Source organism: Girardinichthys multiradiatus, chromosome 22, assembly GCF_021462225.1.
Source record: "Girardinichthys multiradiatus isolate DD_20200921_A chromosome 22, DD_fGirMul_XY1, whole genome shotgun sequence".
NCBI classification, from domain to species: domain Eukaryota; kingdom Metazoa; phylum Chordata; class Actinopteri; order Cyprinodontiformes; family Goodeidae; genus Girardinichthys; species Girardinichthys multiradiatus.
In genome coordinates, this window is record NC_061814.1 from 41,717,153 (window position 1) to 41,743,717 (window position 26,565).

At 41.3% G+C, this 26,565-nt stretch overlaps 1 protein-coding gene across 3 annotated transcripts in view; it reads left to right on the forward strand.

Moving 5' to 3' along the window:
* The window catches only part of vwc2 (von Willebrand factor C domain containing 2), a 56,888-nt gene that overhangs the window by 16,336 nt on the left and 13,987 nt on the right, over positions 1-26,565 (forward strand). For 2 of the 3 annotated variants that reach the window (XM_047352554.1, XM_047352553.1), the window contains 2 exons: positions 10,015-10,729; positions 13,021-13,150. In XM_047352554.1, the coding sequence (XP_047208510.1) occupies positions 10,094-10,729; positions 13,021-13,150 (766 nt within the window). In that variant the 5' untranslated portion in view covers positions 10,015-10,093. Of the gene's footprint in view, positions 1-9,396; positions 10,730-13,020; positions 13,151-26,565 lie in introns of those variants that run through there. The other variant, XM_047352552.1, reaches the window with a different exon arrangement.

Sequence of the window (26,565 nt, forward strand, 5' to 3'; positions counted from 1 at the left end):
AAGTATGGAGAAGGATTTACTCCTTGCTTAGTACACCCACACTATTCTCTGTCTGAACCATTCTCTTCACAGTAACTTTAGTTTAAAGAATATTTAAAAAGATATTATGATGTTCAAGGTGAATTATCTTTCTCTTTGGGGCTCAGGACTGATTGGAGAAGTAAAAAAGTTGTAAAAGATGTGAACTTGATTGTAACAAGTTAAATAGTTTAAATCAAACAGTTAATGACCACAGTCAGTGGGAGGAAGTTATTACACAGATTAAAACATTTACAGCAGCCTCCACCTTCATTGGTACCCCTGGTAAAGGGAAAATAAATCACATTTTGTTACAGTGACACAATTTGCAATTGTTTTGACTTATTCAGTGTCATTTGGTTTGCAATAGATCTGACCCACCCAGGGTTTAGGTTTACTTAGCCTGTGAAGGAACACAGTAACAACACAGTAACAAAGTAAACAAAGTAACACGAGGTCGAAGAACAAATCATAGACTTAGTGTTTGGCTTGAACTTGTTACCACTGAGGGAAAAACACTCTGACGTCGAAGTGCTGGCAGCCTCCTGCTTAAGTACTCCTCAAAGTAATCAGTAGAATATGTTGCACCTGTCACCCTGCACACCTGAGAACTCCATTACCGTCTGAAAACATTGAACACATGTAGCAAGCACAAAAACACAAACACAACCCAGATCCTGACATTCAATGGACAAAAAGCCCACGTAAAAAAACCAGTGGGGCAAAATGTGTTAGCAGCCCTAAAAATTCCTATAAAATAAATGTCATTGATATATTATATAATATTTGTGTGCATTTATTGCTTACTTTAGTTGATCGGAGTGTAGAAAGCGTTAATTAGTCATTTATTTCTTGTGTTTTTGCTGCCTACAGGTGTATCTCAATAAGTTAGAATATTATTGAAAAGTTTGTTAAACACATTATATGGAATAATTAAACAAAGACTCATGTATTCATGCCTTTATTTCCTTCAATCATGATGGTTTATTGCTTACAGCTAATGAAAACACAACCTTTAAGATTAGAATATTACATCAAAATTATAAAACATTTTTAATACAGAAATGTGAGCTCAATTAGAAGTTTGTTTAATACTTCCTTAAAGGTTGTTATTTTCAAAATGTACTTTAAATCTGACTCATTGGAATGCATATTCTAGTTTACTGAGATACAAATGCTAATTTCTCTTAGGCACTCCTCAAAATGGGAAAGACAAATACATGCTATTCAAGTAAGGCATATATTTGGATCTAAAAAGTAACGTAATGACTACAGGAAAATTGGTTTCTGCCTAAACTTGCTCATATCTTCAGTCAGAGCAATAATTAAACGTGTAAAACAAACAGAAATGTAACAATCAAAGAGGAACCAGGTTTATCTTACCACCACAGACAGGGAGGAGGATGGTAAGGAAGGTAAAACATAAAATCAGAAAAAAAACCTCACTATTGGATAGCAGTTGTTCCCTCTGGGATGGTAGTCAGTCTCCTCAATTTGAGGAGTTCAAGTATCTTGGTGTCCTGTTCAGACTGTGTGACAAAGCAGGGAAAAGACTGATTGGAGCTTCATGTAGAAACTGATCTGGTCTATTAAGGTGAAGAAGAAGATGAGTTGAAAAAAGGAGAGCTCTAGCTACATCCTGACCTTCACCTATGGTACTGAGATATGGATCATGACTGAATACAAGTCTTGTGATTATGCATATGAATATATTATTTAATATTAATACTTAATAATAATAATTCATATTTTATTCAATAAAAGTTCAGTCTATTAAGGGTTGTCCTGTGAATACCAGCCCAATAAGGTGCTGGTATTAGGACAAAACTGAAAGGGATGAGCCAAGCTCTGACATTATTGAACAGCAAAACTCTGTATACACACATGGAATGAATTCACACTATGTCTTAAAATACAAGAATTTATTAACAAAAATAAACCAACTCAAAGTCAAACATATTTCAATTAATAAACTCTTTACTATGCTAAAACCACCCAACTAAACTACCAAGCAAAATGAAAGAATAAGGAAGACTAATGGGCCATGTACAGTATAAACAAGTTGATCAAAGATGGTTGAAAACCATGACCAAATGAGTGATGCAACATTACCATGCAATGTTTATGTTTGAGAACCAAGGATTTTCTTGAAAAATCTGGAAATTAAGTTAAGTTAGTCTTGGAACCAACTTAGGCAATAATTGGTATACCTTTAGACAACCATTCACACTGCAAGATTAGATTAAATATTATTTTGATAAAACAACATTTAACAAAATTATTTGCTAAACAAAATCAACCTTCTGTATGACCAATTCTCAATGGTGTTTAATTAGCTGCCTTTATTTATTAAATTAATATTTATAGAAACATTATTATGAAAATATTAAAATAATATTTAAGGAAATATTATTTTGAATAAGAACCAAACCTTTCTGGATAAATGGGTCTTAATGGTGTTTAATTAGTTATCAAGTTTAGTAAAATAATATTTAGGGAAATATTATTTCCTAGATTGGAAACTAACAACCTTTCTGGGTAAATAATCTTCAGCTGATTCATAAAGTGGGCGTGCACATGTTCTTAGTTGCTAGCGGTTGGAGCTAACAAAAGAAGCTTATAGCTGGTGACCAGAATCAAACACATACTTTTAAAATACCACTAATAAAAGGGTTGAAATGCATAAACGTGGACAGCGCGTTATGGCCAATCTTCTGTGTTTAAAAACCACCCTTCAAATAAAGTTTGTCTTTAAACTTTACAACACAACACAGAACACATCCTTAGATGAGTGCTAGTCTGCTAGCGCTTACCATAGCTGAGTTTCTTAACACAAACAAAAACAGATGTTATTAAACTAACATTATTTAGCTTAAACTAATCTTCTCTGCCCAAACACTACCTCTTACGTGAACCGTGATGAGGAGGACGGGGGCGACGAAGTTGAGGAAAGCATCCATGGTGAACAAAGGGTTAACTGCAGCTAACTTCCATAGCTGTGGGGGTGGGGGGCTGAACTGCATGCAGAGCGGCGTTGCAGTACCTTTGTCCTTCCTTCAGGCCGGGGAAAAACTGCTCCACTTGGCATTGTAGAGACAGGGTCTCTGCTGGGAACTCTCTGGAACACAGTTTGCTTCTGTAGACCTCAGAAAGAAAAGTCAAGCCACACTTGCTCCTTAATTACCCTCGTTCATGAATGAATACTGGATACACAAACAACAATTCATTCCTACTTAACTACTTAACTTACTTATGTCTGTTTGCCAGCAAAGAGACATCAGCGCACGGTGTGTGTCCCTCCTTCCAGTACCACTGGGGACCTGTCGGGAAGAGGTCTGTTTGTTGGAACGCGGGGTTTTTATTCAAACAGTGATGTCACGAGAAGTCTGCTGTTAGCCCTCTTGTTCCTGTTCCTGACTGTGCTGGAAGTAGGTTAATGTGACTTATTTTGAAAGTTCCAGAAAAACGTTCAAAACAAAGTTCCAGAAAACCCCTCCTTGAACTGTCAGTTTAACATGGTGAAGGGGTCTGAGTGCTAGAATGATCCTAGAGGCTATGTTGTTTGGGGCTCAAATGTCCCTGGTAGGGTCTCCCGTGGCCAACAGGCTCTAGGTGACGGGTCAGACAAAGAGCGGTTCAAGACACCATCATGAGGACAACAAAATCGAGACACATGATGTTGCCCGTACGGCGGAGCTGGGGTCCCACCCTGGAGCCAGGCCTGGGGTCAGGACTCATCAGAGAGCACCTAGTGGATGGATTGCTCCTCGCGGGACTCGAGCGGGCCAAGCCCGAACGAGAGACACGAGGCTATCCCCAGTGGGCCCACCACCCGGAGGGGGAACCATGAGGGACCGGTGCAAAGAGGATTGGGCAGTGGACGAAGGTGGAGATCTCGGCGGCACAACCTACAGATGCTTAGGCTGGCTCGTGGAATGTCACCTCGCCAGGGGGGAAGGAGCCTGAGCTTGTGTGGGAGGTCGAGAGATATTGACTAGAAATAGTCGAGCTTACCTCCACACACAGCATGGGCTATGGAGCCCATCTCCTCGAGAGGGGCTGGACTCTCTTCTACTCTGGAGTGGCCCACGGGGAGAGGCGGCGGGCTCAGCCGTCTCGTGTTGGGGTTTGCACCAGTGGATGAGAGGGTCGCATCCCTGCATCTTTGGGTTGGGGACAGGACTCTGACTGTTGTTTCGGCCTACGGGCCGAGCAGTAGTGCAGTGTACACGGCCTTCTAGGTGTCTCTGTCGGGGGTGCTGCATAGTGCCCCTCCCGGGGACTCCATTATTCTGCTGGGGGACTTCAACGCCCACATGGGAAACGACAGTGACACCTGGAGAGGCGTGATCGAGAGGAATGGCTTCCCTGATCTGAATCTGAGTGGTGTTTTGTTATTGGACTTCTGTGCTAATCATCGATTGCTCATAATGAACACCATGTTCAAGCATAAGGGTGTTCATCAGTGCACTTGGCACCACGACACCCTAGGCAGGAGGTCAATGATCGACTTTGTTGTTGTGTCGTCAGACCTTCGGCCGCATGTTTTAGACACTTGGGTGAAGAGAGGGGCTGAGCTGTCCACTGATCACCACCTGGTCATGAGTTGGATTCTCTGGAAGAGGAGAAAGCCGGACAGACTTCGCAAGCCCAAGTGCATAGTGAGGGTCTGCTGGGAACATCTGGCAGAGCCCTCGGCCAGGGATGTATTCAACTACCACCTCCGGTAGAGCTTTGACCAGATTCCAGGGGATGTTGGAGACATAGAGTCTGAGTGGACCATGTTCACCGCATCTATTGTTGCTGCTGCTGCCTGTAGCTGTGGCCGTAAGCTGTGTACACCGGCAGTAAGGGATGCTGTCAAGCTGAAGAAGGAGTCCTATTGGCTGTGGTTGGCTTGTGGGACTCCTGAGGCGGCTGACAGGTACCGTGAGGCCAAGCGTGCCACGGCCTGGGCTGTTGCAGAGGCACAAACCTGTGGCAGAGGCCTAGAAGGACTTTGGTGAGGCCATGGAGAAGGACTACCAGTTGGCCTCAAAGCGATTCTGGCGATCTGTTCGGCGCCTCAGGAGGGGGAAGCAGTGCTTCGCCAACACTGTATATAGTGGGGTTTGGGAGCTGCTGACCTCGACTGGGGAAATCATCGGGCGGTGGAAGGAGGATCTCCTCAATCCTGCCATCACGCATTCCCTGGTGGATACAGAGGCTGGGGACTCAGGGTTGAACTCTTTCATCAACCAGGGTGAACTCACCGAGGTGGTTAAAAAGCTCCACAGTGGCAGGGTTTCTGGGGTGGATGAGATCCGCCCTGAGTACCTCAAGTCTCTGGATGTTGAGGTGCTTTCATGGTTGACATGCCTCTTCAACATTGGGTGGTGGCCGGGGACAGCGCCTCTGGACTGGCAGACTGGGGTGGTGGTCCCCCTTCATAAGAAGGGTGACTGGAGGGTGTGTTCCAACTACAGGGGTATCACACTCCTCTGCATCCATGATAAGGCCTACGCCAGGGTATTGGAGAGGAGAGACCGGCCGATAGACAAACCTCGGCTTCAGGAGGAGCAGTGTGGTTTATGTCCTAGCCGTGGAACATTGGACCAGCTCTACACCCTCAGCAGGGTACTCGAGTGTTTATGGGAGTTTGCCCAACCAGTCCACATGTGTTTTGTGGACCTGAAGAAGGCATTCGACTGTGTCCCCCGTGGTGCCCTGTGGGGGGTGCTCCAGGAGTACGGAGTCGGGGCCTTTATTGGGGGCCATCCAGTCTCTGTACAAGCAAGCAGGAGTTTCTCAATGGAGGACCCTGAAAGAAGAGTTGATGCTCCTCTGCATTAAAATTAGTCATTTGAGGGGGTTTGGACATCTGATCAGGATGTCACTAAGTCAATATAACGGTCGTTAGATGCTGTCTACAAATGTGTGGAGTTGCCTAATCAATACTGGCACTTTTATTAGAACTGTGTGCATACAAGCTATCAACTCACCAGGTGGCTTTCGCATGAAGTAAAGGGTAAACATATTGTAAAACAACCACTGTGAAGAATACGGTGAAGGACGTGTGATACTTGGGCCAGTTTCTCCACCAAAAGCTAGAGTTAGAGTGCATGGCATCACAAACCATTTGAAATGCTGTGATGTTTTAAATGCAAATCAGGTGGAGTCTGACAGAAAACCAAAAATGGGCCATGATCTTTTCTCAGGATAGTAATCTAAAACATGGACATGTCAACACAGAAATGACTTGTCAGACCTAATATTTCTCGATGGCCTTCTCGGACCCCACACCTAAACCTCATATAAAAGCTGTGTGGTGAGCTGAGGAGAACATCTGGGAGGGTGCAAAGTGGAATGGTCTAAGATCCCTCTCCTTGCATGCTCCGACCTTGTGAAATGTTGCAGGGAACACAAAGCATCATTCTTTTGGACAAAGGAGGTCATATTAACAGCAGCAGTACCAATAAGAGTGGCCCTTTTAAGTTTAAACATAAATTTTTAATATGGGATTATTTCCCTCCGCAGAACAAATGCACTCATTTTAAAGGATGAATATTACTGTGCGACTTTTGTCTTTTCCAGGGGTGCCATTAAGCACGTGAAGGCAAACCCTCCTGCTCTCAGTCTCCTAGTTACGGTTTAAGTTAGAAAGAAAGATTTTTGAGCTCTGAATAGCATTACCTATCTTTATTTAAAGTCTATATGAAACAGGCGAAAGTGACAGCAACATGAAGGCAACATTAGAGTCTAAAGTATTTTGGTTTGGATCTGAAATCTCTTCACTTGTGATCTTGGTTGGCTCAGTTGGATCCATCATTCATTTCAGATCAACAAGTCATTTTTGTTGAGTGCTCGGCTTATTTGCCAAGTATGCTCTTTCACATTTTATGTCCAATTTAGAGTTTTAAAGTGCGTTACTTCAACTTGTTACTTAGCGAGCCATGACGGTAACATTCACTCAGGGGACATTTTGACATGAATTTGTGACATAACAAGCTGCTGGAAACTGTCTGCTTCACCATTAGTAGGCAAAGCTACACAGACGCAAGCAGTGAGAAAACCTGTTATCTATCAGCGGCATCGTGCTGCTGAGGCCAGTTTGCATCCTCTTGCCAGCCACCCCGAGGGCCACCCAGAGCTCAATCCTGACGGAGAGCATAGCAGCAGCGGTGGCTGCGGCGATGATATTAGAGTGACAGCTCATAACAGCTGTTAGGGTGGAGAGGTGAGGCTGAGAAAAGACAAATGAGGTCCTTTTACTAATGAGGCTTGGACTCATCGCTCCCTGTCTCTGTCAGCTGCAGCAGTGTTATCGGTATGCACCTCGCTCTGCTTCCTCCTCGTTTCTCGCCGCCTCCGAGGATTCTGCCTCAAACGCTGCAATTCAGAGAAAAACACCTCAAATACCGCCGGTGTGATAGCAGTGCCATCGTTTGTCCCACAGAATGAAACTGAATTTATGAATATCAAAAGGCGTCACCTGGAACATGTGGAGGAAATCTGCTTTGCTTTCACTCAAACAGAATCCATGTTCCACGACGTTTGCTTTGTTTCTTTCCACATAACTAAATGTGTTTGCTGAATTGCTTAGTTGCCCTTTACTGCATCTACACTGCCTTGCAAAAATATTTGTACCCATTGAACCTTCACACATTTTGTGATGTTGCCACATTTAAATGTATTTTATTAGGATTTTCGGTTACAGACTAACACAAACAAGAGCATAACCATGACATGGAAGGAAAGTATTTCATGGTTTTCAAAATGTTTGACATATCAGAATCCTGTGAGCATCAGCAGAACCAGGTCGCTCAGAAATTGCAGCTACAAGCCCCTGTGGTGCATCTGTCTACCAGCTTTGTACATTTAGACTGAAATTCCAGCTCATTCTTATTTGCAAAATAGCTCAAGTTCAATTGGATTAAGTAGAGAGCATCTGTGAACAGAGATTTTCAACACTTGCAACAGAGTCTCAATTAGATTTTGGCCTGGACTTTGACTGGGCCACGATGCTTTGATCTAAACCAGTCTATCGTAGTTCTGAATGTATGTTTTGGGTCATTGTTCTGCTGTGGAGTGAACCTCCTTTTAAAGTCTCTGGTTTTCCGTCTTATAGCATCACTCTGAATCTAGCTCCATCTATTTTCCCATCAACTCTTACCAGCTTACTATGTTTCACCATGACCTCAGTGCTCTCCTTTGCTTCACTATTGAACAGATGTGTTTAGGGTGTATGTTTTCTGTCACACAGTGTTTTGCATGTATGCCAAAAAAGTTCTGCTTATGTGACCAGAGTTTATCCATCCAAATGTTTGTTGTGTCCCCAACATACAATAGTTTGTGACAAACCTCCAAACTGAGGTCTTGCGTGTTTATTTCCCTTTTGCTTTCTTTTTCCTACTCCTCCATAAAGGCCAGATTTGTAAAGTGAACCACTAATAGTTATCCTGTCGGCAGATTCTTCCACCTGAGTTTTTGATCTCTGCAGCTGCCCCAGAGTTCCCATGGGTTGGTTGCCTTCTTCTTTGATCTTTGCTCTCCTTGCACAGCCTTTCAGTCTAGGTCAGGGGTCGGCAACCTTTACAACCCTGAGATCCATTTTTGCGTTTGGTCCAGCTAAGCAAAATTTGTTTATAGCCAGAAATGGCCCTTCAAAACTAAAACTAAAAGCTAAAAAGCTTGTTTTACCAATAACTGATAAAATAAATTAGTTTAGATTTTTATAAATAACAAAAATAGTATTTTTGATTTTAGGTTTAATACATTTTCTACATGGGACATTCGATTTCTGTAGGAAAAGCATGTAATCTTTAACCTATTGACAAATAAGTAACTTTATAAAATAGAATATTCTTACCAGACTATCACTGTCATTTATTGTGGAAATTTTGTATATATTGCCTGAAAATTTTATGGATATCTGATTAACACAGTTTTCATTTGTAGAATGATTTTAAAACCACACATTTTCCTTTACTTCACAGTTACTTTGTATTGGTCTATCACATAAATTCCCTATTAAACATGATGAAGTTTGTTGTTATAACTTAATAAAATCTGCAGAATTTGAATGGGTATGAACATGTTTGCAAGGAACTATAGGCACCCTGTTTAACAGTAGCTGTTTTCTTTTAATGACCCATCATAAACAAGCCTAGACAACATTTATGTGATTGGATAGAGTCGGGTTAATAGTCGGATCTGTCAGTGCTGAGTAATCTAATCTAATCTTTTTCTGCAAAATAAGTTGTGTGTCAAAGTGACTGCAGCCCATTAAAGGGAGCTCAGCGATCACGGCAAACATTGGGTGTGAAAGAAATGAATGAAAGTAGGCCACAAGACACAGCAACGCATCATAGGAGGCATTTGAATTTCAAGATGCTGTACAGCTTTTTAAAAATGTGCATCCTCTGCAGCTAATCCAATGACTTTTAGTTGGTGTAAGTCACCTCCTCTGAGCTGAAAGTGTTTCAGAAAGTGACATTTTGTTGGCTTTCTTGCAAAAAGATGGAGCAGATTGACTTTTACTTTGAAATTGACACTGCGGCTCCCCTATCTCTGAAAGCTGTTGTAAAGTTATCTTTCCAGAACAGCATTATGTTCTATTTTCAAATCAATCTCTCTTTATGTACCATTGGCTGTGATTCATTTAAAAGAAACAGACATTGATCCCAGCTCTCTTCTCCATGAGGTGTTTAGCAGGGTGACATTCAGTTCCTTCATTGGTCATTTTCCCCTACCTCTTAACACTGCAGAGACTGATTGATGCTGCGAATTGTTACAGTACCAAGCATTATCGATTTCCTAACACAGCTTTGTGTCTACTTCCTTTCCTAATGATCCAATTCACTGATGCTACATGCTTGCCTCGCACTCAGCGGATTGTTTGGTTGACGGAATGAGACTCATGCAGCTCCAGGAGCCGAACGAGACAAAGTCAAAGCTGGGATAAAAAAAGTGACAAAGCTCAGAGCACATAATCCCAGTTTAATTTTCTCTTTCCAGATGGACTGGCTCGCACCTCAGATGTGAACTGTGTTATGTGAGCCAAGGTGTTTTCCCACCTTGCTGGTGGTGGGAAGAGATGCTGCACTCCATTACCATGGCAGCAGAGGTTCTTCTTCTTGGGTTCCTGATGAGCGGCTATCTGTGCAATCCCATAGCGACCCTACCGGTGAGCCGGGACCGTCTGGAGAAGGTGCTAACCCAATCCCGGGAGGACAAACAGCAGGACAAGCAGAGCCACGAGGAGCATCTGGAATATGCCGCTCAGGAAACCAATGCCTTTGGCCCCAACAGGACTTCCCTGGATCTCACCAGGCCAAACTTCAGCCCCCTGACACGAGGATCAAAAGGCGGTAAATACCAGGAACAGTGGAGTGAACAGGACAGTCTAAACCAAATAGATGAGGGGCCCACCAGTGATGTTGCCCTCTCCCTGGATGCCATTGATGAGTATGCCTACCCAGACTACAGAGGGAAAGGCTGCATGGATGAGAGCGGCTTTGTGTTTGCCATTGGCGAGGAGTTTACCCCGGGCCCTTCAACATGTCCTTGCCTCTGCACGGATGAGGGGCCTCTGTGCACCAAGCCTGAATGTCCCAAGGTCCACCCTCGCTGCATAAAAGTGGACACCAGCCAGTGCTGCCCTCTGTGCAAGGAGAAAAAGAACTACTGCGAGTTTCGGGGCAAGGTCTACGCATCGCTCGAAGAGTTTAAGGTGAGCCCGTTTTACCACTTTCCCTGCTCATTGACATGCTCCGACCTGAAAGAATTGCTGACCTAACAGTCCATGCTATCAATGGAGTCTATCACCGGCACTACACCGAAACAAGTAACCTTGCCTTGCAGCATACAAGCGAGCACGCAGGCAGATTTATAATGGCAAAGGTCAGCACTTGTGTTTTTTGTTCCCCCTCACAGAACAGCAGAATGTTACTGCAGGCTGAATTTAACTGTGCCGCTTCAGCAGAGTGTTTCCATATTCAGTTAGTCGATACAAAGAGTTACAGCTCCTGTAATTTTCCAACTCTGCAGGGCACGCTCATACATGTGGGCGTTTGGGAAAGACACTGAGACACATCACTGAGGTCTTTATTCTTTTATCTTCTGTCACGTCTTTATAAAAGGGTTTGACTTAGGATTGCACCACTATGTCAGTGTTATGTCTCTTATGAGGCAATAAATTTGACCCTAATGCTCCTTTTTATGCATGTAGTGTCTCCACAGATGGTTGAGGATAATGTGGAATATCGCTGAAATCTCTATCGTTAAATCTCCACTCAGGGAATTCTAACAGAGGGCTCCACTTCCAAAGGCAGCATACGTCGGGCTTCGAGCTGTGTGTAGGGGAGGTGCTTTGAAATGAAGCAACAGGCCGGGGCTTTTTATGCTTGATTGCTACGTTCTGGGGCATTGTGCTAAGTGCTGCCTCACTCTATTTTTCACAGTGAAGTGCCAATGCGGAGGCCCGAGCTTCAGCAAGCTGCAGCAACGCTGTCAGAATGAGCCTTTGCTCTCTTGTAAGGACTAGAGGTGCATGACTTCATAAAGGCAGCAGCAAAATGAAACCTGTGCTGCTCTAAATGTAAATCAACCCCCCCCCCCCCCCCCCCCCCCCACCTGTTTCAGACACACGAAAACACTTGGATAGCCGACTCGTTTCGCACGCTGAAGAAAAGCATCTTTCTATTGTTTCCCAGTTCTTATTGATTTCTCCTTATCTTCTGATTGAATAGTGTAGTTCAATTCTCGGCTCTGCCCTCTCTAAAATGAGGCGCTCATTGGCAATAAAATTGAGAGAACCAAGACTTCCCGATAGATGTGACTTTCTGACACTGAATGCATTCTCCTCTAAACAATCAAGACAGTCAGGAGTTTTGTATTGAGTATTGTGTGTGCATGTTGGGGTGTGTTAGATACACTGCCATCCATCATTGTTCAAACCCCATGAGCTTTTACACATTTTGTCATGTTACAACCACAAACCTCAAAGTATTTAACTCGGATATTATGTAAGTTTGTTTTTAACAAATTAAAATCTGAAAAAGGTAGCGTGTATTCAGCCCCTTTTTCTCTGATACTTCTGAATAAAATCTAGTTCAACCAATTACCTTCGCAGGTGCAAAAATGAATAACCCGATTAAATACGTGTGTAAAATAATCTCAGTAAAAATCCATCTGTTCTGTTTCTGGCCTCAGAAGTTTGTTAGAGAACATTAGAGAACAAACAGCATCATAAAGACCAAGGAAAACAGCAGACAGGTCAGGGAGGAAGTTGTGGAGAAGTTAAAGCGTGGGTAGGTTATAAATAATGTCCCAATCTTTGAACATCTCTCAAGGCTCTGTTCAATCCATCAGTCCCTTCTGTCACACACTGGCAGTGCGGTCAATAAAATCCAGGTTGCCTGTGGACGTCCTCAGGGAGTCCTTCTAAACCCTGCTAGGTGGGTAGAAAGTTCCACAGGCTTCAAAAAATGTTGTTGAACACGCCATCCACATGATAAAACATAGCGGTGGAAGCATCATTCTGTGTGGAAACCTTTCTTTAGCAGGAACGGGTTTGCAGCTGAGAGTTGATGGAAAGATGGAAGGAGCTAAATAAAAGGCAATCCTGGAAGATAACCTCATGGAGGTTGCAAAAGACCTGGGAAATGGGTGAGGCTTCACCTTCCAGCAGGACAATGACACTAAACATACAGCCAGAGCTACAATGGAAAGGTTTAGACCTAAGCATATTCGTGTAAATTGATGTTTGCAACGCTTTCCGTCCACACTGACTGAGTTTAAGCTATTTGGGTAAGAAAATGTGTAAAAATGTCAAGGGTGGTAGAGACAAATCCTAAAAGATTTGAAGCTGAACTTACAGGGGGCTGAATACAAATGCCCTCCACATTTTTCTGAGTTTGAAAACCATGCAGCAATGTCCTTCCATGTCATAATTATGCGCTACTATTGTGTTGATTTCTGTGAAAGTGTGTTGATTGGGGTGATCTGATCCCTGTTACCCAGGTGTCTCCATGTGAGAAGTGCCGGTGTGAGCCCAGTGGAGAGGTGCTGTGCTCGGTGTCCGCCTGTCCTCAGACTGAGTGCGTGGACCCAGAGTACGAGCCTGACCAGTGTTGTCCCATCTGCAAGAGCGGTGAGTGGTGTTTTCCCAATAAACGCTGTGGTTAAACGCTGGGCTTCAGCTCCACAAGCCTCTGAGTGGAGCACAGAGGAGCATCAAATGTTTTTATTGCTCAGGGGCACTTCAGCTGAAGTAATGTAACTGTAGGACAGTGTTATTTCTGCTGACACAGAAACACGGCATGCCCGCTCTGCAGTGTGCAACATCTTACCATATCAGGTTAGGATACTCTGCAGAATCCAGACTAAACCTTATCTATTGAGGTGTGCTCTTTTTTGGAGAAATTATTTACAAAGGTGTCACTGCTAGTGTCTTCCTTTAATATCTAGATTTAGACTTCCAAATACATTGCAGCAGAGGTTCTTTGGTATGTTTCTGCATTCCATGTTTCTCTTGTTTTTTCCCTTTATGATATCAGGGACACTTGGCCTCTCTGAGAAGGAGGAATTCTGCATCTCAGAGTCGATTAACTGAAATTGTTTCAGATGATTCCCGACAGCTTGTCCTAGATTATGTCCCCTTGTTTTCTTGGTGTGAGTGTAATGCAACATGGCAATGTCAGCAACACTGCTTCCTTCAGCACAAAGAATGATGACTTGCGATATGTATCTCTGACTTAAAGGGGCGCGGGATGTTTTATGTAAACAAGAGCAAACAATTTGCATAAAGAATAAAAAACACTCCTGGTGCTCGGGGTAAAGTGCTTTGTTTGGCTAATGCAGTTTTTTATGTTTGTTGAATTTTTTAGGCAGATTAAAGGATGAACTCTCGAGGATGTGAATTACAGGCGGTTTTTTTCCGAGGAGCTGGAGCCTCAAAAGATGCATACAGTAAATATGTCAGTAAAAATAAGTGGATTAAATAAACAAAACACTCACTAAATGACTTATTCAGCACGTGGCTCCCATCTGTTCAGTTCATTTTAACTACACCCAAAATATCACATTAGGATGATTTATTTTAACTCGGAAAACATTTGCATCTAATGAATGCTCATAATGAGGTATTAATCAGACGTTGTCCTACTCTTAATTAAAGGCTGCATCACAACCTTGGAAAAAATGATAAAATGTTGAACTTCATGGTGCATTATTCACTCTATTAACATGTGTCTGCTGTAATCTGAGGGATTTCATATCGGTCCCTTCTCCCATTTTCTTTTTTTTTTGCTTTACATGGACTTTTTACATATGCACATATTGATCATGCTGAGGGAGTTTGGCACACAGTTTGGCCCGTGCTCCATCTTTCCTGCTTTAAAATGCCCAGTGGATTTGCAGGGTCGTGTTCGAAGACTCATCAGTCTAGCAGACACATGGGGATACAGTGCAGTATTGTGCAGAACGGGCATGCATTTGCTTTCCAAAATATTCCCTCCCAAATCCACGGACTCAATCACCCGACAAGGATTTTCAGACAGCGTCTGTTGTTCTTAGCATAAAATTACCACAGTTTACCATAAACAGAGCTCACCATGTCAAAGAGGCCAGGTTACCTGACCACGACTAACACTGCCAAGCAGGAATACAGCACAGTTTAGACAAATTGGCCTGTACAAATTGATTACATCATCCAACTCATGGTTTTTTTGGGGAGTTTTGAAACTTTCCATCTAATTTGAAAAACTGTATTGTATGGAAAGATTAATTTATAATCTGCTAACTTTTACCAGACAAGTAAGACTGAACAGAGTTGTGTTGTACCATGCATGCTGTATTAGAGAACATGCATAACGTGGTTCTAAACATAATAAATGAATAAATGAAACATCAGGTCCTATCTGCTTTTTCAAGCATTTCTACTGCTTTGGAAAGACATTTAAAGGCTCAACAAGTGTCTCTAAGTGGTCTGTTGACAATTTGCTGAATTATGCTGCGTTACATTAACCTCGGAAGTCGGAACTGGGATGTCGGAGTTTACGTCATCTCCGAGTTGTAGCGTTCCAGTTTCCTGCTTGTTTTCATTCGTATTGCTAGCAACTGTAGCATCGTTCTTACAACAATAACAAGACAATCAATATTTTTCTACGCGGTATTTCGTGCATATAAACAGTGTCGAAACATCTTGTCTCACAAACACTGAACAGTAAAAAAAGTAGTACATATACGACTGACTAAATGTTGCATTAATAATAAAAACAGTCACAGCAGGATTGTTTTACTACTAATGCGAGTAGCAATGTGGAACTCCGGTATGGTCATGTTGCCCCGACTTTCTGACGTGTATGCTGCGTTCCATTTGTACTTGGAATTTCCGACATCCGAGTAGGAAATTTCAACAGGAACGCCCACTTAATCTAAATGTAGGCCAGGCTGTCAGGCCCACTTTGGCAGTATGAGATTAAGCAATGTTGTTATTTGGGCTATGGTGTGATACTTCATTTGCAGTTGTGTACACACGTGTGAAGTAGTGAAGTACGTGTGCAAGTTGCAGTGCTCATGTGGTGGAGTATTTGATGTGTTCAAAAATATAAGCCTGCCGTAGTTTGAGATCCTGTTGTGTATGCTGCAGGGTGTAGTAATCACATTCTGATGCATCCTTGGATGCAGCGTTGGAAAAACATTGCCATGAAGGGCACATTTGTAATAGTTTGATGGGGTTCTGAAAGTGGAATGACAAGATTTCTGTATATTTCTCATTTCTTCAGAATCAGTCAAAGGTACACTTTAATGAGAGATTATAGGAAGAACCAACAAGAACTAGCAATCAGTGAAATCAAGAAACAAATGTATTATTAATCAACTGGTATATATTCATTACCAATTAACTAACACCAAACAAACAAAAACAAAATTAGTATAAATGGCCTGCACTTGTATAGCACTTTAGGGCTCCAAAGTGCTTTACACTACATCAGTCATCCACCCATTCATACACTGAGATATGTAGAGCTATAAACACAAACAAACAAGCAAGACTAATCCTAATCTACTTCCTCCATCTTAAATATATCTGATTAAAGGACTTAGAACCAGAGAAAGTATGTGAAGTTAGAGTGAAGCAGTGTAAAACACCTCATCTGCTACATTTCTGCTCTGGTTTCACATTATAGCTGTAAACTCTCCCATGAATTCCAGAGGATTTGGGGAATTTGCACCTATTATTGCGTCACGTGGTTACTGGCTATCCTTCAGCCCCAAACGCAGCAGGTGCAGAAATGATCCATGAGATCGAAAGAAGTATTTCCACGTTCTGGCCTCAATCACGTTGCACAATGGTGACAGATCTTCTTCACAGAATTAATTTTCTTTTAAGTTTATTAACCTCTGCATGCAAAGCACTATCAGTTGAACCTTTCCAGAATCATTGAGATAAGTTGTGTTTGTTTTATACATGTAATTGACATTCCTGTCCTGTTTGTTTTACACAGCAGCAGTGCAGCAGCTTTCTTTTTCCCCTGTTCATTATCCTGCAACAAAATGAACACCAGCTTTCAGCAGAGAGCGTTTATTTCCCCTAATAGGTGTGCCACAAACAATTTGCTCTAGCTGTAATTTGCATAAATATACAGAGATTTGGGTGGATCTTCCACTAAGCGCATGCCTAATATCTCATTTAAATTTGTGCAAACTGTTAGCTCAGAAAGATGGTATTTACTCGGCAGTACTATTTTAGAAACAACTCATCCTTTAATTGTGGTGTTAGAATTTTGACACGCAAACTTTAGTTTTCACTTTTTAAAGCTCACAAACAGCTTTTTGAAGCATGCTTAAATTAAAAATAGTTTTATTCTGCTTTAAAATAAGGAATATTATGGAGAAACCTGAGCATCCTCTTCGTGAGACTGTTATACAACAACAGTGTCTTCAGTCAGAGGCTTCTTCAGATCTGCTGTAAGACAGACCGCTGTACGAGATCCTTCCTGCCCACAGCCATCAGCTTCTACCGCTGTTAGGCATCATGATAGTTAACCTCATTGCTGTTCCATAAATAATTCAACATAATGCAACTCATGTGAATCAGAACCGCAATAATGTGCGAATAAGAAAACAATGCATGTGATTTTGCACAAACAAAGTAAAACCTCCTGATTGTGTTGATTTTTCCTGCATAGAAAGGAGGTAACTAAGATCATATTACTCAAGTCAGATTTTAATACCACTGGTGAATGAAAACGCTTTTTCTTCTATTTGTATCTGAATCATTCAGGAACTATGTTGGAACTAAACAGAGCCTTACTGTTAGCTCTAAAGCCAAAGTCCTCTTCTACAGGTTACATATTAACATTTCATAACCTCTTATGAGAACCCCACTTAAAAAAAACTGAACTACCTCTTTAATCTCAAGGACACACATTGAAAACATCTCCCTTTAAAGATTTTTCTTCTAATTAAAAGATCATATTTATTTTCTTTTTCAACATTGCTGATAATTTAACCATTAAAGCCGTTCCACCAATGAAAGGAGCAACATTGTTGACAGCCTTCTTGTGTTAAAGCAGCCCAGTCATCCACACATCTTACATCTCCTGTCTCCTTTCCTGCTAGTTTTTCCTTTCATGGTTGTTTATGGGGGGCTGGGAAAGAGATGGAAGGAGTCATGTAGCGAATAAATATGTTGTTTGTGCAAGAGTATACACAACATGCTACTCTATAATATAAAAGTAATCATTCGCTCTCGGTTTTCTCACAATACCAGTGCACATCAGTGTGCCAAGCATGCTCAGTATCTTTGTAAATTCAAAGCAGTTGTGAGTGGTGGTGGCTGACAATATCTGTTTTCTACATGTTTCAGCTTTTTAAACTGTGTGTTACACTCCTCAGGGTTTAATTGGACTTCAGTGACATAATTCCTTCGAAACTGGAGCAAAATGTGATTTTTGTTCCCTCTTTGCTTCACCTGCGGGCAAACAAGAGCTTGCACCACCACTCAGAATTCTGTGCACCAATTCTGATTTACCATTTTCTCATAACAACACATCGGTTTTTCATAAAATGTAATTTCAAGAGGCAAGCAGCATTGTGGTAAACAAAATAATGGAGGATGGGAGCAGTTGAAAATATTTATATGCAATCAAAGAGCAATTTACTCCTCAGCTGCTCAAAAACTTTTAATCAAAGTTATCTCTCATTTGTTTCACTCAGACAGCAAAACAATGACTAAGTGCTGCAGGTAATAAGTTCTACATGGAGAAGAACAATTTGGGCACGGTGGGTTGACTTAATGACAGCATAAGTACTGTTTTCTGAAAAGTTGCTCAGAGACCAGAATAAACTGTTTCTGATTAATCTCTATATAAATCCCACCACAGCTGATTTCATCCCGTTGAAAATTTTACTTTTCATTAACCTTGGAAGTCAGAACTCATATCTGGGAATGCCACAGTGTTATTCCGGTGTATTTGTAAATTATTGGGCTCAGTGACTTACAGATTTTTAATTTAAAGTGTCCCATTTTTTCAAAGAGTTCAGGATTGACTCTGACAAGATTCCCAGGGTGAGGGATGAGAAACAGGCCAACAGCATCACAGATCCTCCACTGTACCTAAGGGCGGCTATGAGGATCTTTCTCCACATATTTATTAAGTGTGTAAAGGGAAAATAAAACCTTGGTTTTAGACGTTACATTTTCTACATGTTTTCTACATTCAGTCAAGGTAAACTAACCAAAATATCTAAACATTTCCCTTACTTTATCCAACAGTGAATGAAAAATGTCACATTTTCTGACAATAATTAAAATTTATCACTATGTTCTATCATTTCTAAAAGTTGCTAGTATAGAACTGACTGGAGAGTTGGTTTGATTTTATCGGTCCACGCCCTGCTTATCTTTTTGACTTTGCTCACCCATTTTATAACACAATTAGAAACTTGGGCTTGCGACTTTGAAATTTTGACTTCTGTGTACAAATGTAATGCGAATTAAATTCATGTGTCTTAATGAAACTTTATTTAATAAATGTCGATGTTCAGATTATTTTTGTTTATACGCAGTCCATTTGTATTGCTTTTACACGGTCAGAGTGATGACTCCAAGCAATACTTTCTCCTATGATTGCAGTGTCCAGCCAAATATTTGTGTGCAGATGTATATCTCCAAAGGATAATGCAATGTCCAAGTTTCTTCCTGGTTCCAGAAGCCCAGTCTACGTTTTTACCCGCAACTTTCTTTTTCTTTGCTGTCATTTGGGTCCAGTATTGCCAGACACTGTGAGAGAAACCCATTGTTTGAAGAATAAGACCAAAATGAACTAAAGTTGCTCCTAATTAGCAGACCTGCTGTGTAATGCATTAATGTGTCACCACACGTTGTAAAAACTAGGTTGCAGCAGCGTGATTAAGACCCAGGTAACCTCAGCCAAATCTCCATTGCATAACTGTATGTGATGCTTCTTTAACTGTAATCTTATTTGGCTTTGTGGTGATCAGAATATGTTCTTTACATGGCACTGTCTTAATTGGATTAAGCTTGTATACAAGTTAATCTTGGTATCAAAACTGATACTGATGTCATTCTTGGATGGGATATCGGGCTGAGGCCACCGATCCTGACTCCATGGTCTTGTGTTGTTTTGACTGATTTTACTAATGGATCTTTAGGCTTAAAGCCAAACAAATGTTGCAGACTAAGATATTAATATATAAACACAAGTATCATAAACAATATCTAAACAGCTGCAGATGCATTTGTCAGATGTGCCAGATTTATTAAAGCTTAGACAAGCAGAGCTCATCACGCTGTAGGTTCAGAGTCTACAGTCTGCTGCACAGCTTGGCGTTTCTGGATTTAGGTCAGTGTTGAGAGACAGGCACAGTGTTTGACACAGTGAAAAAAAATATCGCCACCATATCTTCCTGACTTTGTTACATTAAAATAGTAAACTCCTGTTTTTTTGAGCAGTTTGGTATAACTTCTTTATATCTCTTACTTACAAACACGGTGTAACATCACTTCCGCACATGAATAGTTAATGATGTTTCGCAGCAGAAACGTTTGTTAAATTATACTGTTCCCGAGTAATTTTGTCACTGAATGAACAACTTTTCAGATCATTTTATCAATACTATCCCCCCGTACCCCACAGGGTCGACACCAGCAGATTTTCTATTTTAACCTAGCATTACACTCTGAACACTGATGCCAGCTTCTTAGTAAGGGAAGTAACTATTGGATGCCCTAAAAATTGCTAAATTATGTCAGCGCCAGATTAACATATTAGACTATTGTAGTGTAATTATTGTAATGGACTCTGTAGGAGAGAGAAATAACGTTGTGGGAGAGAAGAAAAGCGAGTAAAACGTGCCAGAAATATGTTTAAAAACACAACGAAATGTTCTTCTATTGTTTCCCGCTTTTTTATATGTCACAATTCCTATCCTCCTCCTTGATTTGGGCTTGGAACCGACAGAAGTAATCCAAAACGGACAATCTGTCTGAATTAGTTTGTATTGTTTTTTGCTTAGCTGTATTTAGTTTGGTTTAAAACCTTATGGTCCACCTAGGACCCTACAAAAACAACGCAGCAAGTGATGACTTTGCATGATAAAGTTGTAGTCTGAGCATGGAGGAGTTAAAATCTGCTCTCACTGCAGCTGGGAGGGACTGCTGTGCAAGGACATGGACACCTGTGGGTCTTTTGGGACAGGTGAGGGGCTTACAGCACCACCCTCAGCAAAAAGAGTAAGAATGATTTGTTCTTTCACTTCAGCGTCTAATAACACCACCAACATCTCTAGATTTGTTGTGAGTCGCTTTTTTGAAGAAGAGTTGCTAAAAGGATCGGAATACTTGCTAAATCCGTGCCGAAGTCCATGGTGCCCACGGGTGACTGCAGAAAGTTTTCAATAGTTGAAGCCAGAATCTTGGGATGGCACAACAAAATGAGCCAAACCAGAACAGAACTGAAATAGTTTTATGGTACTGTTGTCATCTATAGCGAGGTTGGGGGACAACGCCAGAGTTAAGCACAAAATAATGACAAATGTTACAGTTAAATGTGTACTGGATTGTCAGGGGTGTGTGTGTGTGTGTGTCTGAGTCAGTATAGCTGACAGTATCTGTATGGTTTGCTCATATTAGCTAAATGTTGCAAAGTGAATAAAAAAGCATGCTGCAGTGCAATTTGTTGATAATGACATTAAAGTGTACGTATCAGGACTAAAATCTGACAATTATATTTCTTTATACAAGAAAGTGAAGGTGTTTTATTGAGAGTTATTTTTGTGCAATTATCTTTAGTTTGGTTTTCGCCTCGAAATGACATGTCATGTTTTGTAGTTATTTCCTTTTTCCATTTTATTTAATTTCCCTTACATATTGAACAGAAATTTAAAGTGTTTTTGTGCATTGTTGTGCAGCCTCTACAAACCCATAGTTTTTCAGCCTAATCTTCAGAAGTGCAGAAGCAGAAATAGCCTTTGGCCACATTTATGACTCCTTTATAAATGAATAAATCTGCCATGTTTTTAAAAATCTACAGCAGGGGAGATTTTTTTAATGTATTTTTAGGACTGTTGCGATCATTTAGTGTTTCTTCCTATTAACCCGGGCTGCTGCTGGTGTTTTCACATATTCTTTGCAGCTGTCCGGATGAAAGCTTGAAGTGTTGATTGGGATGAGCTGTGAGTATGCGCATCAGTATGTTTTTTAGCAACATGTTACCAGACAAGAGATATGTTTGGCTGTGACTTCCTAGACGTGTTGGCAGGCTTATCATGGGGTAACCAGGAGGCATAAACATTCACCTCAATCAACCAAACAGTCTTTGTAAGGGTCAGTCTGCGCTGTGCTGTTCACCTTCCTCTGTGTGTGTTTGTGTGTGTGTGTGTGTGTGTGTGTGTGTGTGTGTGTGTGTGTGTGGGCGTGTGTGTGTCACACCTAAATGTTTCAGATCATCAAATAATTTTGAATATTGGACAAAGAAAACCTGAGTAAATGCAAAAAGTAGTTTTGGATGTTTAATTAATTCACAGGGAAAAAAGGCTGTCCAGTTTGATCCTATGTTACAAGTAATTGCCCCTTATACTTAATAACCAGTTGTGCCAGCTTTCGTAGCAACATCTGCCATGAAGTGTTTGTGATGACTGACAATGATGGTCTTATAACCCTTTGGGGGAAATTTTGGCCCATTCTTTGCATAATTGGTGTCATTTATTGGAGGAGTTTCCAGCATTAACAGCCTATTTAAGGTCATGCCACAGCATCTCAGTCCAATTTAAATCCTGACTTTGGGTAGACCACTCCAGAACCTTCATTTTGTTGTTTGGCAGTGAATGATGTGGACTTGCTGGTGTGGTTTGGATTATTATCCTGCTGTATAACCCAAGTATGCATGAGCTTAAGGTCAACACCTGAGGGTCAGATATTGTCATTTAGGAGTTTCTGCAAGAGAGCTGAATTCATGATTCCATCAATTACAATTGTTAGAACTAGCAGAGTGATCAGTGGTTCTGGGCTTGGAACCCTCCCGTGGAGGCCCAGTCTCTTCTCATTGTTAAAATGATGAAGCTTAGCTGAGGTAAGGAGGTCTGGAGAACTTTAGATATTGTTCCTTTGTCCCCTCCTGGATGAGTTCATCACTGTTCCATGTGTCCTTCATTTGTGCGTAATGGATCTCACAGAGGTGTACTGGAGTCCCAAAGCTTAGGAATAGCTTTGTAACTTGGTTACTCGTCTGTCAGTTTGGATAGATTTTCTTCTAGTGAATGAAATGATCAATTATTAATTAAAAAATTGTATTTGCTACGGTCAACTTTGTCTGGCATCGACATTTTATTGATTATCTTACTGATACAGGCAACGGTACACTGACAACCTGTGCAGCCCCCCCTCCAGTCCTCCACCAACCGCCCCCCAGGTGATGTTTACCTTCCACACGCTGGAGAAAATGAAGCCGTCTGGCCAGGAAATTCCCACAACAATGTTCCACTGAAGACGTAATTGATACAAGATTACATTTGCATTCTATTTCACACAAGACTCCAAACCATAAGGTAAACAGTTAAAAGATAAAGTACTTAGCAGCTACCCAATGAAATGCCTGTATGTAAACAGAAGTAAATGAGACATCAGTCTAAACGGCACCAGTGAAAGGCCCTCGGCTCCTATCCACATCAAAGAGATTACACAACGGTTTTCACTTTGTCTTTTATTCATGGCGCTCCTTTACCAGGCGTCTCAGATTTAATCGGCGGGGACCATTGATTGTCAGCCTCCATCTTTGATCACGCTGCACTCAACATGAGACAGAGCAGAAGTGATGAAATACTGAAATAGTTGTTGGAGGTCACTTTTGGTTCTGATGTTTGCCTTGTCTACAGATGTTGTTTGAGTGCAGGCAGATGTTGAGACCTCAGAGGAAAGCTCACCTTGCTAATGGGAAGCAATCAAATAGTCTTCCAGATGTGCAGCGTCACCAAACGTCACGTAGTGTATGAGGAAAAAGCAAGGAAAAGAGATAATTTGGAGAAAATAAATGATGATATCCAACAAGTAATCCATTTAGATTTGTACCATTACTCTTCACCATTTTTCACACTGTGGATATAAATCAAAACGGAGTATTTTAATTCTTGATAAGCTCATCAATTATGCACGGGCATTATCTTGGCCTTTTCAGGCATGCAAAATCAATGCTTATGCCGGCTTGCCCTGCCTCAGATGTATTACTTGCATGCAAGGAGACACTCGGGGAAGAGCCAGGGGAGAGAGATGAAAGTAAGAGGTATCGCTAGCATCCACCCCAGACAGTTGTTCATGAATATCAAAGAACAGCTGTGAATGGGGGCAGGTTCTCATCATTTTTTACTCATTATCTTCAAGCACTGGAACACATTGTAATTAAATGGTTTCATACCCTCTAAAAGTTTGGGGCTATCACTCGCTCACTGCCATAAAGTTTCATTTAACAATACCGATTCCTGGAGAGACCTCTAGTCAATGTGAGTAAAGAAAGGAAAGTGTGCTCTACCCATATTTAAGTTTTTTCTTCCCCTCCTGATGCAACTACAATGGGGGTGTTTTTTTTTAACATGTAGGTGAAGACATGGAAGCATTGCATGTGCTTTTGAGGAATGCTAAGGGAAGAAAAAAATCAATGCTAAAGAAGTCTCTGTTGTCTGCACCTCTGCCGCGGAGCCATCCTTCTCGTCCTCTGCTCTTGCAGGGTATCACCTAGGCAACCGATGGGGAAACAAATAGTGCTCTTCGAGACTCAGACATTAGGGTCAACACTAATCTAGAAGAGACGTGATAAACAGTCTGAACTGGAGCCAAAATCACTTCAGGCAGAGTGGCACAAGCCACGGTAGCCTTGTTGCCAAGAGGAATTGAGGCTTGTGTAAATTAAGAGAGGCACAATTGATAGAGCACCTTTTAAAATGTGGCAGGTTTTAGTTTATAAAGCAACACGTCAAAATACATGTCAAAGAGAAATCATGTACATAGATGTAAAATGAGTCTGGTTATTCATTTAGATGATCTTTAATCATAATCTGATGACACATATAACAAACAGAGTTAAGTTTCTGTCAGTGCATTCAAAACTAATGGTCCATACCCCTTAGTTACTGTTGCCAGGCTTAGTTATAATCCAGACAAATTCTAATGACAACGAAGAGTTATTGAAATGTTCGGGTTGTTCTGGCTTTCAATGATATGGAAACAAGGGGAAAATGATTAGATGTGTTGTGATTTAGCAATGATTTAAATGACTAACGCTCCAGCATCACCTCCCAGTGCATTTGACGGTTGAGCATATATAATTTGGTAGCCACTGATTTGTTGGACTTTGACGTGCCATTTACACAGCACATATGCACCTCTGCTGCAGTCAGCTCAAATGCTACCCAGAACTTGCAGCAAAGACCCAATAATAACTACACAATATCATACTGTGCTGTGACAACTCAAAGTCCTGCAGAAAGGTTGGAGCGGCTTCATATGAGGCACTCTGACCCACCTCCAGATTAATTGAGCTAATTGTTATTGACACACTTGGGGGCACTTATAGACTGTGTATGCTGAACTTTCATCTCCAGATGGTGATGTCACAGTAACACACCTCATGCTGATGCATTTAAGTTGTTAATTTCTCACACTTCATCCCAATGCACACACACATCAATGTGACAAAGAAAAGCAAGCATGAATGCAGCCAAAAACGCAGGCGAACGTTGCTGAAATGGATGACGTTACATTTAGATACTAAACCTTGGTTATCTCTTCATAGTCTTTAAATCACATTTTAATGCATGAGGGTACGGCGGTGGCGCAGGGGTAAAACGCATGACCCATGACCCATGCATCAAGCTTCACTGCTTGATGCTGCTGTCGCTAGTTGGACTCCTGGCCCAGGCAACCTTAACTGCATGTCTTCCCCTTCTCTCCACCGCTTTCCTGCCTGCTTACTGTCAAAAATTGTGACAAATAAGGCCACTAGAGCTGCAAAATAAACATTAAACATAAAAAAAATGTCAGTTTGTGAAGTAACAAAAGATATAGTGATTTATACATTGAGGAGAACAAGGAGTCCTGTTGTCTAAGTTCAGCAATGTGGACACCTAAACCGGCACCTAAACTCAGTCTTTATTTCTTTATACTTTTGACAAAACCTAATTAAAAACACTATATTCTGGCAGCAATTCCATAGATGTTGCATTTTCTGCTCCAGTGCTGGCCAGCATTATCACTCAAAGGCCCACAGGGATCAGCATTACCATTTCTCTAATGAACTTTGTCACCAGAATACTTTATACTAGGGAGCAATGCACTGATTGTGCCATTCTTACTTCTCTCCACACAATCAGTCCATGTTTTACTAATGAGAATTTAAGTGCACTACAATAGTGTAACAACATTACAAGTTGCCACAACGTTATCCTGGCTGTTAACTCAACCTGCTCAACCTTTCTTCTCTGCAAAACGGAAAATACCTGTTCTATGTCAGATCTAAAAAAATACTATCTAAGGTGGAGGGTGGGAATACTTTGTTAAATAGACTGAAGCAATAAAAAGAAAGACTGCAAATATTGAAATCCATCTTGATCTGAGCCCACTCTTTAAGGAATTGTCAGATTACTGGATTTCCTATAGGTTTATCAATAGATAGATGAGGGGAAAAGCCCAGTAAGGTGGCGAGAGAAATCAGACCTGGACTGAATCTAGCTCCACTGCCACCCAAGAAGAAGGTCTTACTTCCTGTCTGGATTGTGACCAGTAACTTCAGGATTGGATGTTGGTAGAAAATCATAAATGATTCATAAATATAACTGTGGTTTCACTAATAAATGAAAATATGTTCTTTTATGATCCCAACTTTACATACAGTTGTCTACATCTAGGTGGGACAAGAACTAGTTAATAGACAGGGAAATCAGGGTTTTTCTTTGTTCTGAGGAAAATTAAATTAAATCCAAAGGTCCCTGAGGACCAAAACATTGCTATGATAAGGCCTGGGGAAGATAATGGAGGTGGACCCAAAATCC